We start from the raw sequence: 22117 nt of genomic DNA on the forward strand, positions 1-22117 counted from the left end.
CCCCTTGCCCTGGGACAAATACACTACATGCACTTACTGCTCTTCCTTTTAAAACAATTAACCATTTGGAATCTCTTGCTGTCTCTAAGGGCTTTCTGCTCCACCTTGACTGGAATTCATGCCAAGAATCTTACACATTAAAAAAGGTCCAGATAATCCTGCTGTAATTCTTGAAAGGTATATGCCACAAACAACAGTTGACTGGTTTGCAGCTTTAGCAGGCTCAAGGATATTAAACTCCAATGTGTTTTTGCTCGTGTCCTGCAGCTACCCCAGCATAAAGCTCTGTACTAGACCATGTACGTTGCCATTTGGGACCCAAAAGGAAAGAACTTTATCTTTTACTTGTGTTCAGCTTCAAAATACTTATTTGCTTTTTCCTAAAGGAATTTAATTTTTTTTTTCTCTGTGTATGGAACCCATCCATTTTCAATTGGTTCCCAAGCTGTAATGAAGTGGAAAATGGGATCACTTTTAATTTTTTTCTTCCCAAATTACAAACAACATCTATTTTCTGGAACCATTAAAAAATACCTGTATGTTTCCCAACACTCGTAAAAACTTTTCAACCGAATCACAGGACGCTAGGTCAGTTCTCACTCGGACACAGAACACTTGGAAAATGCTGTACTAAAATCTGCACTGAGCTTTTTAATAAAAATAGGAATTAATTTCATACTGGTAACTTCAGCTTTCATATAAAAACTCACTAAGAAGATGTGTAAGCCTACCTCAGTAAACATTGATCATTTGCAAGATTAGTTACATACTCAAATGTTAGTTTGTTTTAATGTTTTACAGTGATAACGTGATTCCCAATATGTAAAAAAAAACCCCTGTTTTTTATTATTACTTCTCTTTCAAGCTTGCCTTCTTCATTTAGCTCTATCCTCCAGTCTTCTGTGAAAAAATAGCAAAAAATTTTCAGATTATTTGTAGGAAGAGCTCCTTCTACTCCAATTTTCATCTCCTTCCATACCTTGCCCTTACAGCAGCGCAAGACTGGAAGCAGAGTACTGAGTTTGAGCATCTCCATGCTCAAATACTAAAATTCAGCCATTGCCTATTAGGGTTCCTAATTGCAATAACTCTGTAAGTGCACGGTATTTACCAGCAAACCAGAAGACATTGTGAGCCCTATTGTTCTGGTGGCTCTGATAGCTTACTTTGTAGCCTATATTAGTATGACAGAGAGCTTAAAAAATGCTAGTATTGGCACTGACTTGTTTGGTTAAAAAAACCCCAGGTTTAAAAGTAAGGCTCTGATATACAAGAAATAACTTCCTTTTCAAACATAGCAACATGAATCCAGGAAAAACTTAAGAATTCAAATGAAAGTGAGAAATAAAGGAGGAAAGACAAAATTGTTCCAAGAAAAAATGGTGGTAAATCCTCATCTAGTGAACTAACATGTTAGTTCATGTGATCCTTATTAGTCTACTAGTAAGACAGTCAATATTTTTTGCTAGTAACTATTGATCAAGCAACAACATCAACTAATTACTTTTTTCATGTCACCGAGTCTTAGATGTATTCTATCTACTAAAACCAAACAAAATTCTCCCAGCAGTACTACAGAAACTGCAGCTTTCAGATGCTTAGGATTGCACTTTGGGGTTTTTTTAAAAGCACTTTGACAAAAACAGAGTCACCAAAAAAGTGAACAAAAAAAGGGCATTATTTTTATGTTTGCCAAATTATAAATGGAAATGTTTCAATTAAAAATTGAACATATTGCCAGGCTTGCAAATAATATTTCTTGGGACACGACCTGTCCTGTTGGTACTTTGCATTCTCTTTTTACTTCAGTGTTCATTTTATTTCAGCCCAATGAGAAGCAATGTTTCCGTGTGGCTTATAAAAATTTTCACTAAATGAGGAAGATTTTGATTTATACTGACAAATTACATTATTATCTTGCAATGACTTCATAATCATAATCAATGTGCTTGGTGCATAACTATAAATTATATACCACTTATTAGATTTGCTAATTAGGAGGTTGCAAGGTCTTTATCTTTGTGCCTATCAAATTTTACGCATGAAATGCAGCAGCACTGAAAGCAAAGCACTTGGGTTAGTATCACTAATGAGTGTAGCAATACCAAAATGTCAATGACTTCACTCTGGTCATAGGTTTCAGTTTATCTAGATCAATTGGTTTTCATAATTTCTATTAAAACACCAAAGAGAAGTTAGTAGATCACCAGACTGAACAGAACTAAGTTAAACTTCAAAGCCATTTATTCTCATATAAGGAAACAAGAATATTTGGTACAGTAACATCAAAACATTCAGTTATGTTTTCTTTTCTGCTTAAAATATTTTGTTTTCCCTTTTGAGCTGCCATAAGACTCTGGGTGTAGGTAAGGAGAGGAAACAGTAGTGGCACTGGGGCTAAGGAACTACTAGACATATGATGTTTGCAAATTACTACCGAGAATCTGGCTCAGAATGATTGGAACTAACTCCATTTAGACAGCTCTCAAATGCTACATCAGGAAAAAGTTATTGAACTGCAGGAGGGTTCAAAGGGAAACGGCAAAGGTGTCCACATATGATCTATTATCACTTCCATTCAGCAGAGTAGTAATCCAGCATAAAATCGAAAGAAACAGCTATTTGCAAAATCTGACACACTGGAATTTTGGCAAAACTCAACCTGGCCAGCAGCACTTGAGAGTTCTCCAGGAAAACCACTCCTCACAATATCAAAATCTGCCAAGGATGCTTGATTTTTCAGAGTACTCTGCAGCAAAAAAGCAAGTCCTAAGGCAAAATACTTAACCATATGTTCTCCAGAAACCTTACTTTTATCGTGAGGATTTAAGTACTGTGTAGTCCTCAGGAACTCTAAATCTATGGGTACGCAGCCAGGAGTGGTTTCAAGTCAAAGCAGAGCACTGCAACAGGGCTTTGACCACCACCACCTGGGATCACCCTGCCCACATCTGTGCTAGCCTTAGCACTATAGCTCATTGTATTTAGTTATTACACTGGTTTAATTGTGACTATTCATTTGGTACAACATCACACTAATTAATCACAGGGCAGAAACATGCCATTATGCCAACAGAATCATTCCCCTTCTCCAAGCAATTGCAGCCTCGTACAGTCAACCCTCAAGGGGCAGGATCCCTTATTCCTTTACTGAAGACTATCAGTGAAAGCTCTGGAGGACCGTGCACAATCTTGGAGTGTAATGTAAGTGAAAAGAGAGAGGAGAGGGAGATGGGCACATGTGAAAAGCAAAGGGATCAAGGGCAGCAACAATAAATTAGAAACTGCAAGAAGGCTAAAAGAAAGGGCTAGTGATAGCTGAGAACACACATGGCATTTAGTAAAGCTCTAAGAAAGAAGAGAATGAGCTGCAGGCACAGAAAACTGAGAAGCAGAAAAGCCAACTCAGAGGCAAACTATTAAATTCAATAAAGATCTGCTGACTGAGCCTCCAGGCTCTAAGTACAACAATTACGAGGTAGGAGAAAAAGGACTGCCACCAGTTTTGCTACCAATTTATCTTTAAATACATAAATAGGAAACACTATGGTCTAAAAATCCTATGTGTCATGGTCACCTTCTTTTTTTTTAATCTATTATCTCAAAATTACTAAATCAAAACATCTCCTCAAGCAGTGCCATCAAATCTGCTTAAAAGCTGCAACACTGTCATTCTTAAAAAGTAAAACTGTCCCAACTCAGCCTACCATTAAAATCCTCTAAAAACCTTTTCTATAAAATTTTTTTTAAGTGTAATTTCATAGCCATCCCCCAATAAGACACATTCCTCTCTGCAAGACCAAGCCAGGCAACTGGCACTGAGTTATCAGTTTGACTAACAAGATTTCTGATAAAGCATGTAACTTAATATAATTAACAAATTGAAATTTAAGTTCTCATACACTACAATGACAGAATTGCATCAATAATGGTGCATAGCTTATTTCAGCTCCTCAAATGAAATGCACTATAAAGTACAAAGCATCACTGTCATTGCAATGGTACTGTATATTACTGGCATTTCAAACTGAACACAAAGCTTACTCTATCAGTTGTTCTATTTATCTTTTCTGTACACAAGTCAGGGTATCACACTTTGGCCTAAATAATATCCACTAAATCTGGGCAACTTGGTATTTTAACCATTCCAGGATAAGTCAGATAATTTAAGGTTACCAACTGTTCACAATTTCTGGTGTATCTTTCTTGTAAGGAATTAATCATGGTAGGATACTACTGTTTCTTGCCACTCCAAGACAGAGAAGTTTCTGACAGAATTAACTTAGTAAATGTTCTTGCAAGTGGATATTTTGTTTATTCACTTAAAGTTCCCAAGGGTTTTTTAAAAATTATTTATATTTTCTTTTCCTTTTTGGTTCCAATACATACTTTGGTCCTATCATCTTCAAAGGCACCATAGTTCATGCACATAGAGAAATATTATCTGATCACTCTGATGACCACAAGATGGTGGAGTTCAGGATCCCAAGAGGAGAAAAAAGATCAAGATCACAACCGCAGACTTCAGCAGAGCACACTTTGCCTTCCTCAACGATCCCCCTGGAAGTTCAAGAGCAGTCCATCTCAGTAAGCAGGAAGTCAGGCAAGAAAACCAGGAGGTCTGCATGGATGAACAAGGAACTCCTGGCAAAACTCAAACACAAAAACGTAGCATACAGAAGGTGGAAGCAGGGGTAGGTAATGTGGGAGGAATATAAAGACATTGTCCAAACATGTAAGGAAGAGGTTAACAAAGCCAAAACCCAAACAGAATTGAATCTGGCCAGAGATGTCAAAGACAACAAGAAGGGCTTCTGCAAGTAGAAAGGTGACAAAAGGACGGATAGGGAAAATGTGGGCCCACCGTTGAATGAGGCAGGGCACCGGGTGACAGAGGACATGGAAAAGGCTGGGGTACTGAATACTATCTTCACCTCAGTCTTTTCTAGCAAGACCAGACTTCTGGAATCCCAGGCCCCAGAGACCAGAGGGAAAGGCTGGAGCAAGGAAGACATACCGTTGGTGGAAGAGGATCAGGTCAGGGAAGAGAGGCAAATTGGACACACATAAGTGTATATCCTGATGGGACACACCCACAAGTGCTGAGGGACTTAGCACATCTCACTGCAAGCCCATTCTTGACAATCTTTGACTGATCATGGTGACTGTGAGAAGTGTCCAATGACTGAAGAAAAGCAAATGTCACTCCTATCTTCAAGAAGGCAAGAAGTAGCACTTGGGGAACTGCAGACTGGTCAGCCTCACCTTGATTCCTGGGAAGGTGATGGAGCAGCTAATTCTTGAAATAGTTTCCAGGCACATTAAGGACAAGAAAATCATCAGGAGTTGTCAGCATGGCTTCACCAAGAGCAAGTAATGCTTAACCAACATGATCAGCTTTTACAATGGCATGGTAGATGAAAGGACAGCAGTGGATTTTGTCTGCCTGGACTTCAGGAATGCCTTTGACAGCATCTTTCATGAGTTCTGCCTAGAGAAGCTGCTGATGTGTGGGCTGGATGAGCAACTGGTGAGCTGGGCTGAAAACTAGTTGAATGGCCAGGCCCAGAGAGTGGTTATCAGTAGAACAAAGTCTGGTTGGAGGACAGTAACAAGCAGTTACCCCAGGGGCCATTACTGGGTCCCATACTGTTTCATATCTTCATTAACGAGCTGGATGATGGGGCAGGTACACCCTCAGCAACTTTGCTGGTGACACTGATTTGGGAGGAGGGGCCAATACACCAGAGGATCATGTGCCATCCAAAGGCACCTGGACAGGCTGGAGACATGGGCTGACAAGAACCTCATGAAGTTGAGCAAGGGGAAGTGCAAAGTCCTGCCCCTGGGGAGGAACAACCCCAGGCACCAGCACAGGCTGGGGGCCACCCAGCTGGAAAGCAGCGTGGCAGAAAGGGACCTGGGGGTCCTGGTGGACACCAAGTTGAACTTGAGCCAGCAATGTGTCATTGCAGCAAAGGTGCCCAATGGTATCCTGGGCTGCATTAGGGGGAGGGCTGCCAGCAGGACAGGGGAGGTGATCCTGGGTCCGGTTCTGGGCTCCCCAGTACAAGATAGACATGGTTATACTAGAGAGAGTCCAGCAAAGGGCCACCAAGATGATGAAGGGACTGGAGCATGTCTGACATGAGGAAAGGCAGAGTGAGCTCAGACTCTTCAGCCTGGAGAACAGAAGGCTCGGGGGATCCCATCAATGTATACACATACCTGCAGGGAGGGTGCAAAGAGGATGGAGCCAGGCTCTTTTCAGTGGTGCCCAGAGACAGGACCATAGAATCATAAGGTTGGAAAAGACCTTTAAGATCATCAAGTCCAACTGTTGACCCAACACCATCATGTCTACTAAACCATGTCCCGGAGTGCCACGTCTACATGTTTTTTGAACACCTCCAGGGATGGTGACTCCACCACCTCTCTGGGCATCCTGTTCCAATGCCTGACCACTCTTATGGTGAAGAATTTTTTCCCAATATCTCATCTAAACCTCTCCTGGCTCAACTTGAGACCATTTCCTCTTGTCCTTTCGCTAGTTACTTAGAAGAGACCAACACCCACCTGGCTACAACCTCCTTTCAGGTAGTTGTAGAGAGCAATAAGGTCTCTCCTCATCCTCCTCTTCTCCAGGCTAAACAACCCAGTTCCCTCAGCCACTCCTCATAAGACTTGTGCTCCAGTCCCTTTGCCAGCTTCATTGCCCTTCTCCGGACATGCTCCAGCACCTCAGTGTCTTTCTTGTAGTGAGGGGCCCAAAAGTGAACACAATGGAACAAGACCAGAGGCAACGGGCACAGACGGAAACACAGGAGGTTCCCTCTCAACGTCAGGAAACAGTTTTTCGCTGTGAGGGTGATAGAGCACTGGCACAGGGTGCCCAGAGAGATGGTAAAGTCTCCATCCTTGGAGATATTCAAAAGCCATCTGGACATGGTCCTGAGCAATTGGGTGTAGGTGACCCTGCTTGAGTAGGGGGTTGGACCAGATGACCTCCAGAGGTCTCTGCCAGCCTCAACCATTCTATGATTCTGTAATGGAAACTGAAATCTTATTACTGAAGAATACTATCATGTTACATTTCTGAATGAGATATGACACTTACCTATACCTCATTGGCATCAATTATTAGGTTTAAAACTGTTCAGATAAGACATAAAAAGAGATTCAGTAAAACACACAATACAGAAAAATAGGAAGTTAAAGAAATTCTCACAGGAAAGGAGAAAACCTATTTTCATAAAAAGCAATTAGCATATTTATTTCCATTGCAGAAGGGGCAGGTATTGAAATTCAACTGCATGGAATTTCACAAAGAAAGATAATTATGATTGTTCACAGGTATTCAGCTCTGCAGGATGTGAGACAGAATTTGTACGTTTTAAAAAACATGAAAAAAGAGTTCTGCTTTTTGCAGAGATCTCTCACAGAGGAACTAAATTAATATAGATCTCCATGCCATCATGGCTTGACTGTTATGAATCAATACACTTTTTTTCTACTTTGCACCACAGGGAAGGTATCCATCAGCAGAGGAGTAGAAAAAGAGATTCTATCCATTCTTAAAACCAGCACCTCGTAAGACATAAGAAAAACATCATAGGCAATTTTGTAACAATTATTTTCCTTTATGTATAGCAGTCACCTCAATATTGCTATCATACTGCTATCATTCACAGCAGTTAACTGACACATCATGCTACAGGCAGAGATAAATTTTCCATCATAGATTTAATGTATTTACTGATTTCATTGAAAGAAAATGCATACTTATTTAGCATGGGCCAGACCTTCCAACAGGTTAGTTATATCTGGACTTCTGGTATACTGTCCTGGTTCTGGCCAGGATAGAGTTAGTCTTCCCAGGACAGGTGAGCCAAGCTGGCCAGGGGGCTATTCCACACCTTGTGCTCATGGTCATGCTCACCATAAAGGGGGCTAGTCAGGGAGGATGGGCTGAGCATCTTGTAGATTGGTAAATTGCCTTGTGTTAACACCCTTCATGTGTATTCTAAGTACTGTTGTTATTTCCCTCTCCCCTTGCTGTCCCAGTAAACTTTCCTTACCCCAACTCACCAGTTCTACCTTTTCTTCCCATTCTCCTGCCCATCCCTGGGGGAGGGGTGAGCAAGCGGCCCTGTTTGGTGCCCAACGTGGGGCGTGAGTAATTTGAGATAAGGGCAGTAATTGGAAGAGGCAACGGGCAAAACACGGACTGAACATAACTAGAGAGTGGAATGATTGTGAGGAATTTGTGTTTTTCTAATTGTGGTGAAGGGACAAGGGGTGGATTGTGTGTGTAAATTGTCCACTTTCATTCAGTGTTGTGATGACATTATTTTGATTTTGGTGTGGGAAATTCTGTTTTTTTGTTGATGTGATTGAGGTTTGTGAATTTTGTGTGATGAATGTGGATTTTAATGATACTTCTTAAAAGTTCACTGAAGCGAGGGGTGTAATGTTTCGGGTTTGCATGGCAACGTTTTGGTAGTGCGGGGGCTACAGGGGTGGCTTCTGAGAGAAGCTGCTAGAAGCTTCCATGTCCAACACAGCCAATGCCAGCCGTCTCCAAGACAGACCCAATGCTGGCCAAGGCTGAGCCCATCAGCCATGGTGGCAGTGCCTCTGGGATAAAAGAGTTAAGAAGGGGGAAAAAAAGGAGCAGTAGCTTTTGCAGCCAGAGTGAGATCTGAGAAACTCTGCAGACACCCAGGTCAGTGCAGAAGGAGGGGGAGGAGGTGCTCCAGGCACTAGAGCAGAGATTCCCCTGCAGCCCCTGGAGAAGACCATGGTGAAGCAGGCTGTACCCCTGAGCCCATGGAGGATGATGGGGAGCAGAGATCCCCCTGCAGCCTGTGCAGGACCCCACGCCGGAGCAGGTGGATGTCCAAAGGAAGCTGTGACCCTGTGGAAAGCCCATGCTGGAGCAGGTTTGCTGGCAGGACTTGTGACCCCGTGGGGGACCCACGCTGGAGCAGTTGGTGAAGAACTGCAGCCCACGGGAAGGACTCACGTTGGAGAAGTTGGTGGAGGACTGTCTCCCGTGGAAAGGACCCCATGCTGGAGCAGGGGCAGAGTGTGAGGAGTCCTCCCCCTGAGGAGCAACAAAGAGCGGCAGAGACACCGTGTGATGAACTGACCACAACCCCCATTCCCCATCCCCCTGTGCTGCTGGGGAGGAGGAGGGAGAGAAATGGGGAGTGAAGCTGGGCCTGGGAAGAAGGGAGGAGTGGGGGGAGGTGTTTTAACATTTGGTTTTATTTCTCATTCCTCTACTCTGATTTGATTGGTAATAAATGAAATTAATTTCCCCAGGTCGAGTCTGTTTTGCCTGTGACAGTAATTGGTGAGTGATCTCTCCCTGTCCTGATGTCGACCCAGGAGCCTTTTGTTATATTTTCTCTCCCCTTCCAGCTGAGGAGGGCAGTGATAGAGCAGCTTTGGGGGGCACCTGGCCTCCAGCTGGGGTCAACCCACCACATATACCAAGCATCATGAGAGAATTTGTTCTTATGTGAATCAGTTTACCATATATAAAGAAGCAGCTGATGAACAGGTAGACCACCATGAGTTTAAATAAAAACAACCAAATACATCTGCAAATCAGTTTAAATAAAAAGAACCACCAGAGTCAGTACATCAGACAACAGCAGCTTCAATAACTTGCAGAAATCATGTTTGCATAGCATGGTACAGTAAAAGGGAAAAAGAGATGAAGGGGCAGAAAAATGAACTTACGTACATCTAGCAACAGCAAAGAATGGTCCTCAGCACACCATTCTTAATTGGGTAGCAGGTTTCTGTATGTGGCTGCAAAACCCATCTCAAGCACACTAGCCTAGGCAGTCCAAGAAACAACGATATAGCTGACATGCCACTTGAGGAATGGTAGTATCAACCCCAACTAGAGTTAACAATGAACTAGATTATACTACTTAGTACCTGGCAATAGTTTAAGAGAAGCAACCCATGCAATTTAGATGCAAAGTGCAAAAGATTATCAAACTAGATGCATTCAGCCCTCTGAAGGATAATTCTTAACAGTAAATGAGAAGAGTGTGGGGTAGGGTTATCTCAGCCTCTTATAGATGAAGGCCAGATAACATATCATCTTTGCAAGGAGATGATACTTTTGGGCTTACGGTCTGCAAAGAACAGTCTTAGCAAGATCAGCACCTGTGCTGTTTTATTGGAACACCAGCTTCATTCTAACCTCTGTAAACATGGTTCAGAAGGGCACTGAGTCGTCAATGAAATAATTTTGGACTTATCACATAGCACAGTCATGATGTTATATTTCTCTGTCATCACAACCATGTATCATAGTTCTGTGTTGACAGTTATAATTCCATCACTGCAACTAAATAATTTAGTCTTTTGGAAATGTTTCAAAAAGTTGCTCTGGCAGATCAGAAACCAGAAGTGCTGTTATGATTCTAGCAAACACTAAAATATCCTCACATTTTAAAATTTATAAATGGCCTATTTTTAAAACAGTATCTTATTCAGTTAGCAGATGGCCATCTTCCATAAGCCTGATACAAATTTCTACTTTGTGATATATTACATTCTAGTGATATCCTGGTAATCTGCAATAAAATCCAGCAACCACCTGCTGAAGCATTTCCAAAATTCTACAAAGGCTAGTGATGGTAATTTACAAAATTTAGCATGCAATCAATAATAGTACAACCAACTAGGTTTTAAAAAGGAAGCTTTATCATGGTTCAAAACCCAGCAGCCAAAACTTAGAAGTGCTGGATTTACAATGTTAATACAAACAAAATTCAAAGCCTTTGCACTAACATATTAAAATGGATACATATTACAACCACACAATGTTTTTCCTCTGCACAGATGCAAAGCTTGCATTGTAGCTCCTACACCCACATATATTCAGGCCCAGTCTCTCCTTTCTGGGCTTCTTTTCCAGTCTGCTCTATGCCCAACTCTTTGTTCCATGGCCCACAGCCAGGTCTCACCTACACCCTTCCGGGCCACCTCCCCAGACTCGCAGGTCCCCATTCTCATCTCCCAGCACAGACACCTTGTAACGTACCCAGCCTCCCGCCCAAGGAGCACTGCCAGTGACCTCTGCTACCCTGTCCCTCTATGCCACCTCCTCACTTCAAGTCCTGGTTTCTCCTTCCAGCCCACCTTCCATCTTCCTTTACAACTGCCAGCCAGACTCTACTGTCCCTTGTGCCTTTTTCTCATTTCCAAGTCTAGCTCTTGTCCTTTAAAACTTTTAATCAGAAAGCATGATCTTCAGAAACATCTGGCAAGGCTGGACTGGTAAGAGTGGGAATTGTATGGAGCCAGAAAAGAGCAGATATCTTCACACCTTGTCACAGTGACTCTAGCCTAACACAAAAACCCAGGGAAACAACTGTGGAAGACTTCCACTAATCTCCAAGATAAAGCACATGTAGTGAAATTTTCACTACATAAGCTTTAGCTGCAGTGATCTAGACAAATCTTGTACTGGGCGCTTGCAAATATTTTTGGCTCCTTCCCTGAATACCTTCACAAGATCAGTTAAAACAGAATCACATAAATGCTAATACCCTGGCAAATCCCAAGTTCTATTGCAAACCTGCAGTGGCAGCAGAGAAAATCATTAGATATTCTTGTATTTTTAACATGAGGAAGCTTTGTCTGTTTCACTAGCTTCATTTGTGGGAACAAATGTAACATTTTGTCTCACAATTTTCTTAAGAAATTCAGCTTATGAAAGACTGCAATTTCAATGGTCAAATTCTTGTAAAGCTAGAATGCAACAGGAGTTTACACTAGGAAGCAACCTTAATAGATGTTAATTTCAGTTCCACCTAAAAATATTAACACTGTGTTACATTGCAAAAAACATTTTTAAAAAGCTTTATTATAAAGGTAAATTTTCAACCAAAATTTTGAGATTTCCTTAATCACTACCCGTATTTAACACCTGAAGACAAACTTAGTATTTTAACAGGGGTAATCTATTTCCATCTTATTTTGTTCAATGTTCTATACTTGAATAAGAAAATTTGTGGGTTTTATTATGGTAGCAGCCATTAATAATCAACTGTCGTTTACAACACATTTTTATTTAGCTGAAAATAGTGGAACAACACAAGCAAAAACAAGCAATGACACACTCAAAGTAAAAAGTTCTTAATATAGTAAGTAATGCCAGTAACTCTTCGGTTGTCTCACACTGATCACATTTTTATCTGCATTTAGAAATATTTTTTAAAACAGAGACATCTGGATACCGCAGAAGGGAGCACCTGAACACAGTTAAGTCATAAACACAAATTTAAACACGACAAGCATTTCTGTTTCAATTTCAGGTTCACCTCCTAAAGCTAAATATTTACATACACATTATTTTAAAATATTTTGTATAATATAAGACGCATGACAGAAGTAGCTTTTTCAATGCGCCTATCAAGACATATGTTCAACAGCACAGAGCAGCACTCCAAACAGAGTTTGAGACCACAAAATGGAGAACTGGACTGTGGATGACTTAATGCCACTGTGGAAACTGTTACCTGCTACCATGACTGCTTCCAGCTCACATAACATATCTGTAACACCAAGCTCTGAATTGTACCACAACTCTTTGCTGACATCTAACTTTTCATTATAAGTATCTTGGGATCTTTAAGTGACTCACATCATTATTAATTATGCACATTCAGATAAGGACCAGCAGTCCCATCATAGCTTCACCATGCTAACAATAAGGAACAATCCTTAGTTTAGGAGAGTCAAGGCAGTCAAGACAAAGAAAAGATATGCACAGACAAGCAGGGAGATTTACTCAGAACCAACACATGGAGACACAGCCCAAGTCCCAAACAGCTCTGGTGCCATCCCTACTCTACAACCAAGGCCCCTCTTCAACCAAGATGCTGGTTTAATGTCTTACCTAAAAAAAAAAAACTAACAAAACATCACAAGTAACAATACTAAAAAACTGAGAGAAAATACAACCAGGGTTTTGGGGTTTTTATCCTCTAGAATTTTAGATACAAACTACATGCTTGCAGAAGCTTTCACTTGAAAAAAAAAAAAAAAGACAATACTCTCTTGTCACCTTTATGATCTAGGACAAAAATTTAGACATAGGAGGGGTGAATACTGGACTGGATGAGTAAGAGTGGGAATTGTCTGGAGCATAGTGAAAAAATACTTCTGTATTTCTTTAAATTTGGTAGAACTGAAAAGATTTCTATCAATCAATATTTTAATTTCAATGATAAATTTTCACGTATGATTACAACAGAGTTGGAATACGTAAGCCAATTTCCAGAATCTTAATGAATATTTCTATTCATTAGAAAGGTAAAAATCTAAATCTTCAGAAAATATAAATCATTCATGCAGAACCTTAGTTTATATGGCAAATCCTGACACGCGACTGACTAATGCAGACTGACACCAGTGTCAAAACACTACCTTTACCAGCACCAGATCCCCACACCAAACCTCTGTCCTTCCATCACAGAGAATCTTCGAATTCAGAGATCATCACATTTCCCTACAGAGTACATCAGTCGGTATATTATTACTACATGTAACAGAAAAGCTCAAATAGGCTTTTCCATGTTATTTAGGAACCATAAATTCCCAGCAAAAGTAAAACTTGCAACTAGAAATACTATACAATGCCATAAAGACAATAAAACTTAAACATAAGGGAAAAAACTAGAAACAAGAACACATTTCCTTTTCAATCGTGTATTAAACTACTCAGAGGTCCAGAACAAAAGTACCTCATCATACCCCACCATAGCTGTCCAATCCCATTACAAAGTCTCTCTCTGTGTCCTCTCTTCACACACACATCCATCATAGACACTTCTGCCTTTGCAAACATTAAGTCTGCAATCTATGGATTCTTCTTTCAGAAGCTTTTGTTTATGTGTTCCTTTACAGACTACAAATCCATAGATTACAAAGGAACACACAAAAATACCTTCTGAAAGGAGAGTGTTGCAATTGTTCCCACCCAGAGTCATGTCCTGGTATGGCCAAGCCAGATCAAAGACGAAAATACATTTTTCTTTTCCAACACAGTTTGGAAGGGGAGGAGGGAAAGGGTGTCAATATTTATCTCCAAAAATCGCCCAGGAATGAACTCTGCCTTTTTTATCTAAGAATAAAAACATCAAGTCTCTAAAAGCACTTAGAGGATCCAATACATTGTTAATGTTACTTTCACAGCATACATTTGTCCTAACTGATTTTTCAGCCCATAAGGCATTTTTCAAACACCATGTTTTAGAAGCAAGGAATATTAAAATATCAGGCAGATAAGTTACATAATCTTTGTCTTTTTTTCATTAGGAGGCTGCAGAAGAGCATTATCTGTGCTGACAGTGTCTGGGCATTTTGACTAATCTTTTTATAGTGCTCCAATTTAATAACATCCAAGCCTGGAACACACTCTGTGCCTGATAAGCAGCTCACACAAATCCAGAAAAAAATTTTCTTTGAAGTCACTATGGTTTTTACACTGGAAATACCAGGCATCAGTCACAGTGTAAATTACATATATTGATCATGCCAGAGCCCCCTCAGCTCAACTATGGATTCACATTCATGTTCTAACCATGATCTTAAAATCAGCACTACAGCTCACTAATAACATACCAGCAAACCCGTCTATCAAAAAACTGTGGATGCCCAAATGAGTCCAGAAAAGCTGACCTTCCTCTTTCAAAGGATGCTTTCACCTATATAATTTAACATAAGATTTCAAAATAAGCTATAAAAATAAATTAGATTTTTCAAAGAGATAAATAATCTGCAGTAGATCCACGAAATAGAGCAGAAGTATATCCAATCTAAAAGTTGCATTCAGGCTTGATGGTCACTCTCCAGGAGCACATCCATTAAAGTTTCCCGTTGAAATCTTTCCTTTAAATTAGGACAGCTAATCAGTGTAACTGAGACACACAGTACCTCTTTAAATTCTGTAATTATATTTCACATTTACTGTCTCAACACCCCTCAAGATAATAGTAGGGGAAAATGTCAGGTTTGCAAGATTGACTTCACAAAGCCCACTTGAACCATGAACGAGGACAGAGTTCACCCAAAGAAGATTTGCAAACTCTACCTCAGCATCTCTGAAGCACTAAAGCTGAGAGCACTAAAGCTGAGAGCACTCTTGTAAGGCTACAGGTGTTACTGTTACCACCAGATGAAAGTTGTATCCAGATCTCCACCAGAATCCATTTCAGAAAGGTTACCCTTAAGATACTTTGACCTAAGCATACTGGGTTGCTGTGCTCACTTTTCTAAGACTTCAGCCGTTCACCAACACTGTTCACCTTTTGGTTTGTCTACTGTTACCAAATAAATAATTTAGGCAAATTTTTCAAGGTTAAAATAATTTAAAAATATGCCATGTTTAGTATTTGATAACCACATTCCACTCCATTCTATTGTAAGGCTTCAGTATTTTAAAGGAGTAACAATAAGGATTTATCACACTTCCCAAACCATCTTCCAACCAGGGAAAACATCTACTTTCTCTTGTGGCAAGACATAGTACATTCTTCTTTGTTACAAGTTACATAGAACTTTGACACTGACCGCCGAGGCCACGTCCAGTAGCAGAGATGGAATTGCAGTAGGAAATGGTATTTACCTGCTCACAAGACATACTGGAAGCATACTGGCATGCTTGTTGCATGGCCAGAGACCATTCAGGAAGCAGGTGCAATATTAGGGTGACATTTACTTGTTGACTGTCTTAATGAGAAGACTGCCAAACCCAGGAAGATAAAACAGAGAGACTGTTGGAGATTTAGCCCTAGCCTTGAGTGGAAACAAAACTTGTTCCCCCTTCCTTTAGTGCTATTTGCTCACATGTACGTGCAGCGTGAGCACAAGCTGATGCCTGCTCTGAAAGAACAGACACACACACAGGCAAGTACTTCAGGGTGGGGATTGCCGCTGTTGAACACGGGGCTTGGCCCCTCTTCTGCTGGTTACCCACCTCATCCCACAGCTCTCCTCACACTTACTCACTGGCCTCATGTACACATCTTCAAGCCATGCAGCCCCTTTTCTTTCTGTAATTCTTTTTCTACATAATTTTTTCCTCAAAGTGTAATTTCTAAGTATAGCAGCAGTGGAACACAAATCTTAAAAGAAAGTGCAATATTATCCTACCATAAAAATATTAAAAAAAGTCACAACTGAAGCCTTTCAAACTTGATGCTCTCTTTAGTTCTTCACATCTGGTATTACATATAAGATTTTGGTGAAACCTTTCTTATGAACTCACTATTCTGCTTCCTATGCAAATATAAACTTTGAATCCTATCTTCCCTCCCCCACCCCAACTTACAAAACAAACAAATACATAAGTTACACATTTTCCTAAGACAACTAGCCCATCTATATATTTCAGTCAATGTAAAGGCTTAAAGAACATGTAGCTGTATCTAATGCTGCAAGCCACAACATTCACATCCTAAACATTTGACTTCCAAGCACAAAGAAGCAGAAGGTATAAAGTATGTACCTAAACCAGCATGGTATCTTCTAATTTTGCTGTGCAGACAAGAATATATCCTTTTTAGAAGTTATACACCATCAACTTATATAGCAAATGCTAAAAGAATACAATAAACAATCACATTATACAAATCGTCTGCATCTAAAGTGTTGAACGTATTTCAATACTATAACACTAGCCCTTATCTCACAATAAAATCTCTTAGGCGTAGTCTTACCATCAGCAAATTCACAAGGCTCATTTTAATGAAAATTATATCCCAGAACACAATTTGGCTCTTAATCCAAAGATATAATTTAGCCCTTAAGCATACAACTGAGAAAAATATCATTAAGCTCAGTACTTACATTTCCTCCATGTTCCCGCACTACTAATTTAAACTGTCGCAGAATTAGGCATGGGCATAACTGCTGATCACATTTAGCCCAGCAGTTGTACTAGGTCAGACCACGGATCTCCCTACCTCAGCACACCATCTCAACAGTGGATGGCCAGGGGAGCATGTAAGAACAAAGCTAGTATGTAGTGATACCTCCCCAGAATGCTGGGGCTTAAAGCCATCCGAGACTCAGGGACTTGCTGCGTCAAAGATGGTGTCTTTGAATTTGGAAGAAGAAGAAAATACAGATTAGACAATTCAGCTCCCTCTAGATGAACAACTCTTTCTGCAGAAAAAATGAATGAATATGTGCAAAGCATATAAATTATGATATAAACTTTCATTTTTAACCATGAAAAAAGTTATAATTGCAGTTTCTGAGCACTGAACTGTTTACCTGTGTGTATTCTCAGCAATGTTCATGATGTTGGCTTTAAAAATATGCCTTGTAATTACATTGAAGGTTTACAGTACTCCATGACTAAAAAATTGAAGGGATCCAAAGACCACTTAGCTAATTTGGGTGTCACGTATTGCATACAAAACACATCCTTCCTTGATCAAGCCTTAAAAAGCAAATTCTGCAAATCATGTTAAGCCATAATATTGACAGGTGAAGGTCCATTTCATAATAGTAGAACTGAGTTGGGTTGGACACTGCTACGTATTTACAAAGGTGCTAAAGGCTGTTGTACATTCTCATGGAGCACAGCAACAGTCATCTGCAAATTCTGTATTTTCAAGATTTGCCTCTCAATGTATCATATTTAAAAAAAACCCCAAAACCTAACACCACCACCAAGCAAACCTTGCGATGTAAGAACAATGCTTTTTCTACCTCTCTAGGTAGTTACAACACACTGAATCTACCATGCAAACAGCACATTGGCTAATCTTTCTTTCTTTGGACAGAAGAGAAAGTAGAAGGGAAAGAAAAGCAGAAAAGATGGGGTAACATGTACTGATACATATATCAATAAACAGGAGTCAGGGAACCACAGAGAATGAGTTTTGTGGAAGTCTGACTGACTTGTAATGGAAATCAGGGGTTTTTTCTGCTGTCTGCATGACCTTTGGACGGGGGCAAGAGCAGTAAATAAACACTATCAAGATCTCTGTTTACCTGGACAAGAGTTTAAGAATAGCAAACATCAGCCACACACAAGTTTCTACAATCATTCTGTGTCTTGAAAAAAAGATTTCCCTTAATTTTTGCCCATTTCCCAAAGAGGGGTGTAAATCTCAAGTAGAAAGTTTCAATACAAATGGAACAAATTGCAGTAATTTAATTTTGTATTTTGTCTAATGCATCCATTTAAGAATGCATTTACTATATCTTCAGGGCTTTGGAGTTTTCCTGTTTATTTTAATAACAGTAGTTTCATGCCTAGAGCTCCATGTACTGACATAAAGAGATCAAGGCACCTACACCAAAACCTACTGTGCATCATGTGAAATATAGTCTTTCTTGGTCTGTTACCATATTTGCCATTCAGACATATAGACTGGTAGCAGCCCACAGTAATGTGAAAATTTGAGCTGACTGTGGAGGTAGAGGTACAGGTGAAAACATACTAAGACAGCACTCATTTAATCCAACTCCTATTGTAGCCAGTTCAAAATTTCTCCATTGTTTAAATGAACACAATGCTACTGTCTCCCATTGATCAAAAATAAACATGGCATGCAGAAGATATAGCCAGAAAGGAAGGAAAAGGGGGAGAGCATGACAAAGACGTGAGAAACAGATATATGAACCATATGTACAGCCTCTACCCAGGGCTTTCTATCTTCAATTACAGTAAGCAAAACAGTGCCGGCCCCGAACAGGAAAAGGCCCAATATAAGCATACAAATTACAGGGAGTTGGTTGAGTAATTAAAAGTTAGAGGTGAGCAACTAACTGCATCTCAATGCCCTTATGCATCTTCTCCCTTATGGCAGGTGGAATACGATGCTTCTGTAAGGCCTCCCTGTTTCATTCAAACCACACTGTTTTATCCAAGACCAATGCTGAAGCTGACCCGGCCCTTCGAGTGACACAGGCTAAAGCATGCTCACGCAAGCAGCTCAAATTGCAGAGGTGAAGACCAGCAGCAAAGAAATGATGATCAGCAGCTAAGGAAAGTTAGGAGTGTACGATCTTCCCTGGCACGTCTGCAGTCAGAAAGGAGCCTATTTCTAACTTACCTGTAGTGCCAGAGTACAAATGCAAATTAAGTATTAAAGTAAGCTTGTTGGGAAAAAAAAAACAAAGAAAAAAACCCAACAAAATGTTGCGCAGTCATGGAGTCCTTTCAATATTTCCCATGTTAAAATGTCAGAAGAAAAAGTTATTTCTTACAACAGAAGTCTTACTTTGTGGATGTGTGAAGTAAACTTGAATAGGTAGCAGTGCTATCTGTAAATACTGCCTGCTCCAAATAACAAACCAAGCATCAAATCTTTGCCACACTCCATGCTTTATGTGATTCAGTCTTGAAAACTAAATGTTGAGTGGATAGAGAGCAGTGATCAGCAAGGCCATCAGTACAACTGTAGCCAGAAACACCGTGGCAGTCTCCTCCCAAAAGTAACCTGGGCTTTTACAGTGAGTTTACGAACTCCATTTATGCTGTGTTGCCAATACACAATTTCTAAGCAATCATTTGAAAAAGTAACATGGAGTTAATGAAATTGAACCCTTTTGTACTTAAAGGAAGAACATGTATGAAACTTCTTTCACAGAAACTGCCCAGTCACAAACCTTCTGTTCCTCTTGCATTGCTTAGGTCTCACACATTTACTCTGCTTCCCCCGACGCTGTTTTCCCCCTCTCTAGCCTACTGATTTATTTTCCATTTTATATCTCACTGTCTCCTTTCTCTGTACAATTAACTGCAGAAATAGTTAACTCTCTCATTCTGCCAAGCATATGCTACCTAATATTCCTAAAAGAACAAACATATAAAGTAAACAAAGGATATGTTACGATAAAAAGTGTGTCAAAGAAATGGGCAAAAAGGAAAGAGAAGCATTTCAGTTAAACTGGGACAATACAGACTGCAGATTCAATTTTCTACAAAATGACCTTAATCAAATGCTTGGGATTTCATAGTATAACTAAATTAGCAGTTCTCAGTAAAGCCCATAAGGATGACATATCTAAGACATTTCAGTAACTGCCAAAATATGCCACTTCTAAAATCTTTATTAAGCCTTTGCATAACATCTGATATGGCTTTAATTTCAAATTTATTAAAAACACACACACAATCATATTATAAAAAAACCCAGACAAACCCACTAGTATAAGAAATAATAGCTTACTACGGTTTCCAATGGAAAAGCAAAAAGTTTCCCATGGCTTTTTTTTTTTTTCTTTTAGGCAAGGAAGAAAAATAACTTAATTCATCTAACCTAAAGAAACATCATCACCTTGGCTAAATACAGGCAAACACAACTTTTGCCAATGTTGTTGTCTAACCAATAAATATTTCTCATCTTCCACTCACCCCACTTCCCTCCTAAATTAGTCACCATCTGCTTAATCTCAACTGAGATCACCACATTTCACCTACTGCAAAGATGAACGTTGGGTATAAACACAGCTCTTGGGAGGCAAGGGAATCTCTGCTGCAGGGCAACAGGAAAAATGTCTCTAGATGGTTACCATCATTTGCTTTTCACCACTTATTCAGAGTAAAGCAGAAAAAAAGTTCAGGTCATTTCCTGACTGGCACAGCAAGTTATAGCAAGATACACATTCTATTAATTTTTAATTGCATTGCTTGCAGACTGAAAGCCCAAAAGGGGAGCGTTTCTTTTTAAAGCATAAAGAAGGGCACTGAAATTGCTTACCTCACTCAGCTCTGCAGGAGAGTCATTTCCATATTTCATAGCAACTCCAGAATTCATGATTAGACTTCTCAGGGCTTGATGATTTCTGCAGATTTTAATGCTTCGAAGCGTTGTTCAACTGATTCAATACTTTCTTCTTCAAAATTTTTACGTCTTACACATTTTACTCTAGACAGCCATTTTTACCCCACTCTGATAGTTTAAATTAATGGTGCAAGATCTTCTAAGAGAGTCAAACTGGTTTTGACTTCACAGACAATCCATTGCTGTGAGAGACTTGTTAGTACTGTGAAGTGCTTAGAGAATGCAGGGAAGGAACTGCTTGCCAGGATCCCAGGGCTGTCTTAGTCCATCTGCAAGTCGTGCTTCATCTCTGCTGTTCTACGTTGCTCTTTTCCACTACTCTGTTTAAGGGCATCTCCCAATGCCGCTTAATGTACTCAGAAAAATTTCTTGAGCTTCATGCAAGTTCATAGATAAATTAAAAGGAGAGTGCTGCTACAGTCTTCGGGGAGGGAGAAGGGAAGAGAGAAGAAAGCTTCCCTCCCTGAGACAGACCAATGCTGCACTTCACGCTAAAGTTTCCCCTGCCAGTGAGCCTGGAGTTTAAGTGGTTTATGATCAAACACAGCTGTCTTGCTGCTGGCTAAAGGGTGCATGGAAGGGGCGGTACTAAAAGGAGAGTGCAAGTGGGAGGGAGAGAGCTACAGAGAGTTCATTTTGGAATTACAGGCATCTTTCCAGCTTTCTGCATACTAATTGATATACACAAAACTATAAAGCTAAGTAACAGGAAATGCCACCTGGATAACAATAAATTGGATTCCTATTTCCCTATTCCCATGTGCAATTAAGTAAGGAAAGTTGGGGGGCCTTAGGGGGTGGGCGTTGTAATGATTTCAAAAGGTCACAGTAAGCCCAAAAGTACCATTAGAAAGCTGCAGATTTTACGTAACACCCTGACATTTTACAAAGACTTTGGGGAGATGCTACTGGAAGACGGGGAGAAAAAAGTATTTGCTTTCAACATTTAACTAGTAATCCAGAAAAATGTTTAATAATCTGGATTTGTGGACATGCTGCACCCACTGCAAGAACTGACAACCTCCTTTCCTCTTCCCTCCATCCCCTAAAATATAGTGACAGTCCCCACACACTTTGTGATGCTGGATTATGAGGTACTTTTGGAGTTAGAAGCAGGAAATACCATACTCTGCTGCTTAAATTTACCTGATCATCTCGATACAATGTATTATTAAAGGTTGGGGGAGGGAAGGGGGGGAAGACAAACAGGAATAAATGCTATACAAGCCGTGGCACAGTCCTTGCACCCTGGCAAAAATACTTCCACAGGAAACAAT

At 40.2% G+C, this 22117-nt stretch overlaps 1 protein-coding gene across 4 annotated transcripts in view; it reads right to left on the reverse strand.

Annotated features, from left to right (window-relative positions):
- Positions 1-22117, reverse strand: part of MCC (MCC regulator of WNT signaling pathway) — a 224358-nt gene that overhangs the window by 144817 nt on the left and 57424 nt on the right. The window contains exon 1 of one of the 4 annotated variants that reach the window (XM_054809548.1): positions 20757-21366. The exons of the other annotated variants lie outside the window; for them this stretch is intronic. Coding sequence (XP_054665523.1) covers positions 20757-20813 — 57 coding nt within the window. The 5' untranslated portion in view covers positions 20814-21366. Of the gene's footprint in view, positions 1-20756; positions 21367-22117 lie in introns of those variants that run through there. 4 annotated transcript variants of the gene reach the window in all.

Source organism: Grus americana, chromosome Z (assembly GCF_028858705.1).
Source record: "Grus americana isolate bGruAme1 chromosome Z, bGruAme1.mat, whole genome shotgun sequence".
Classification (NCBI taxonomy): Eukaryota; Metazoa; Chordata; class Aves; order Gruiformes; family Gruidae; genus Grus; species Grus americana.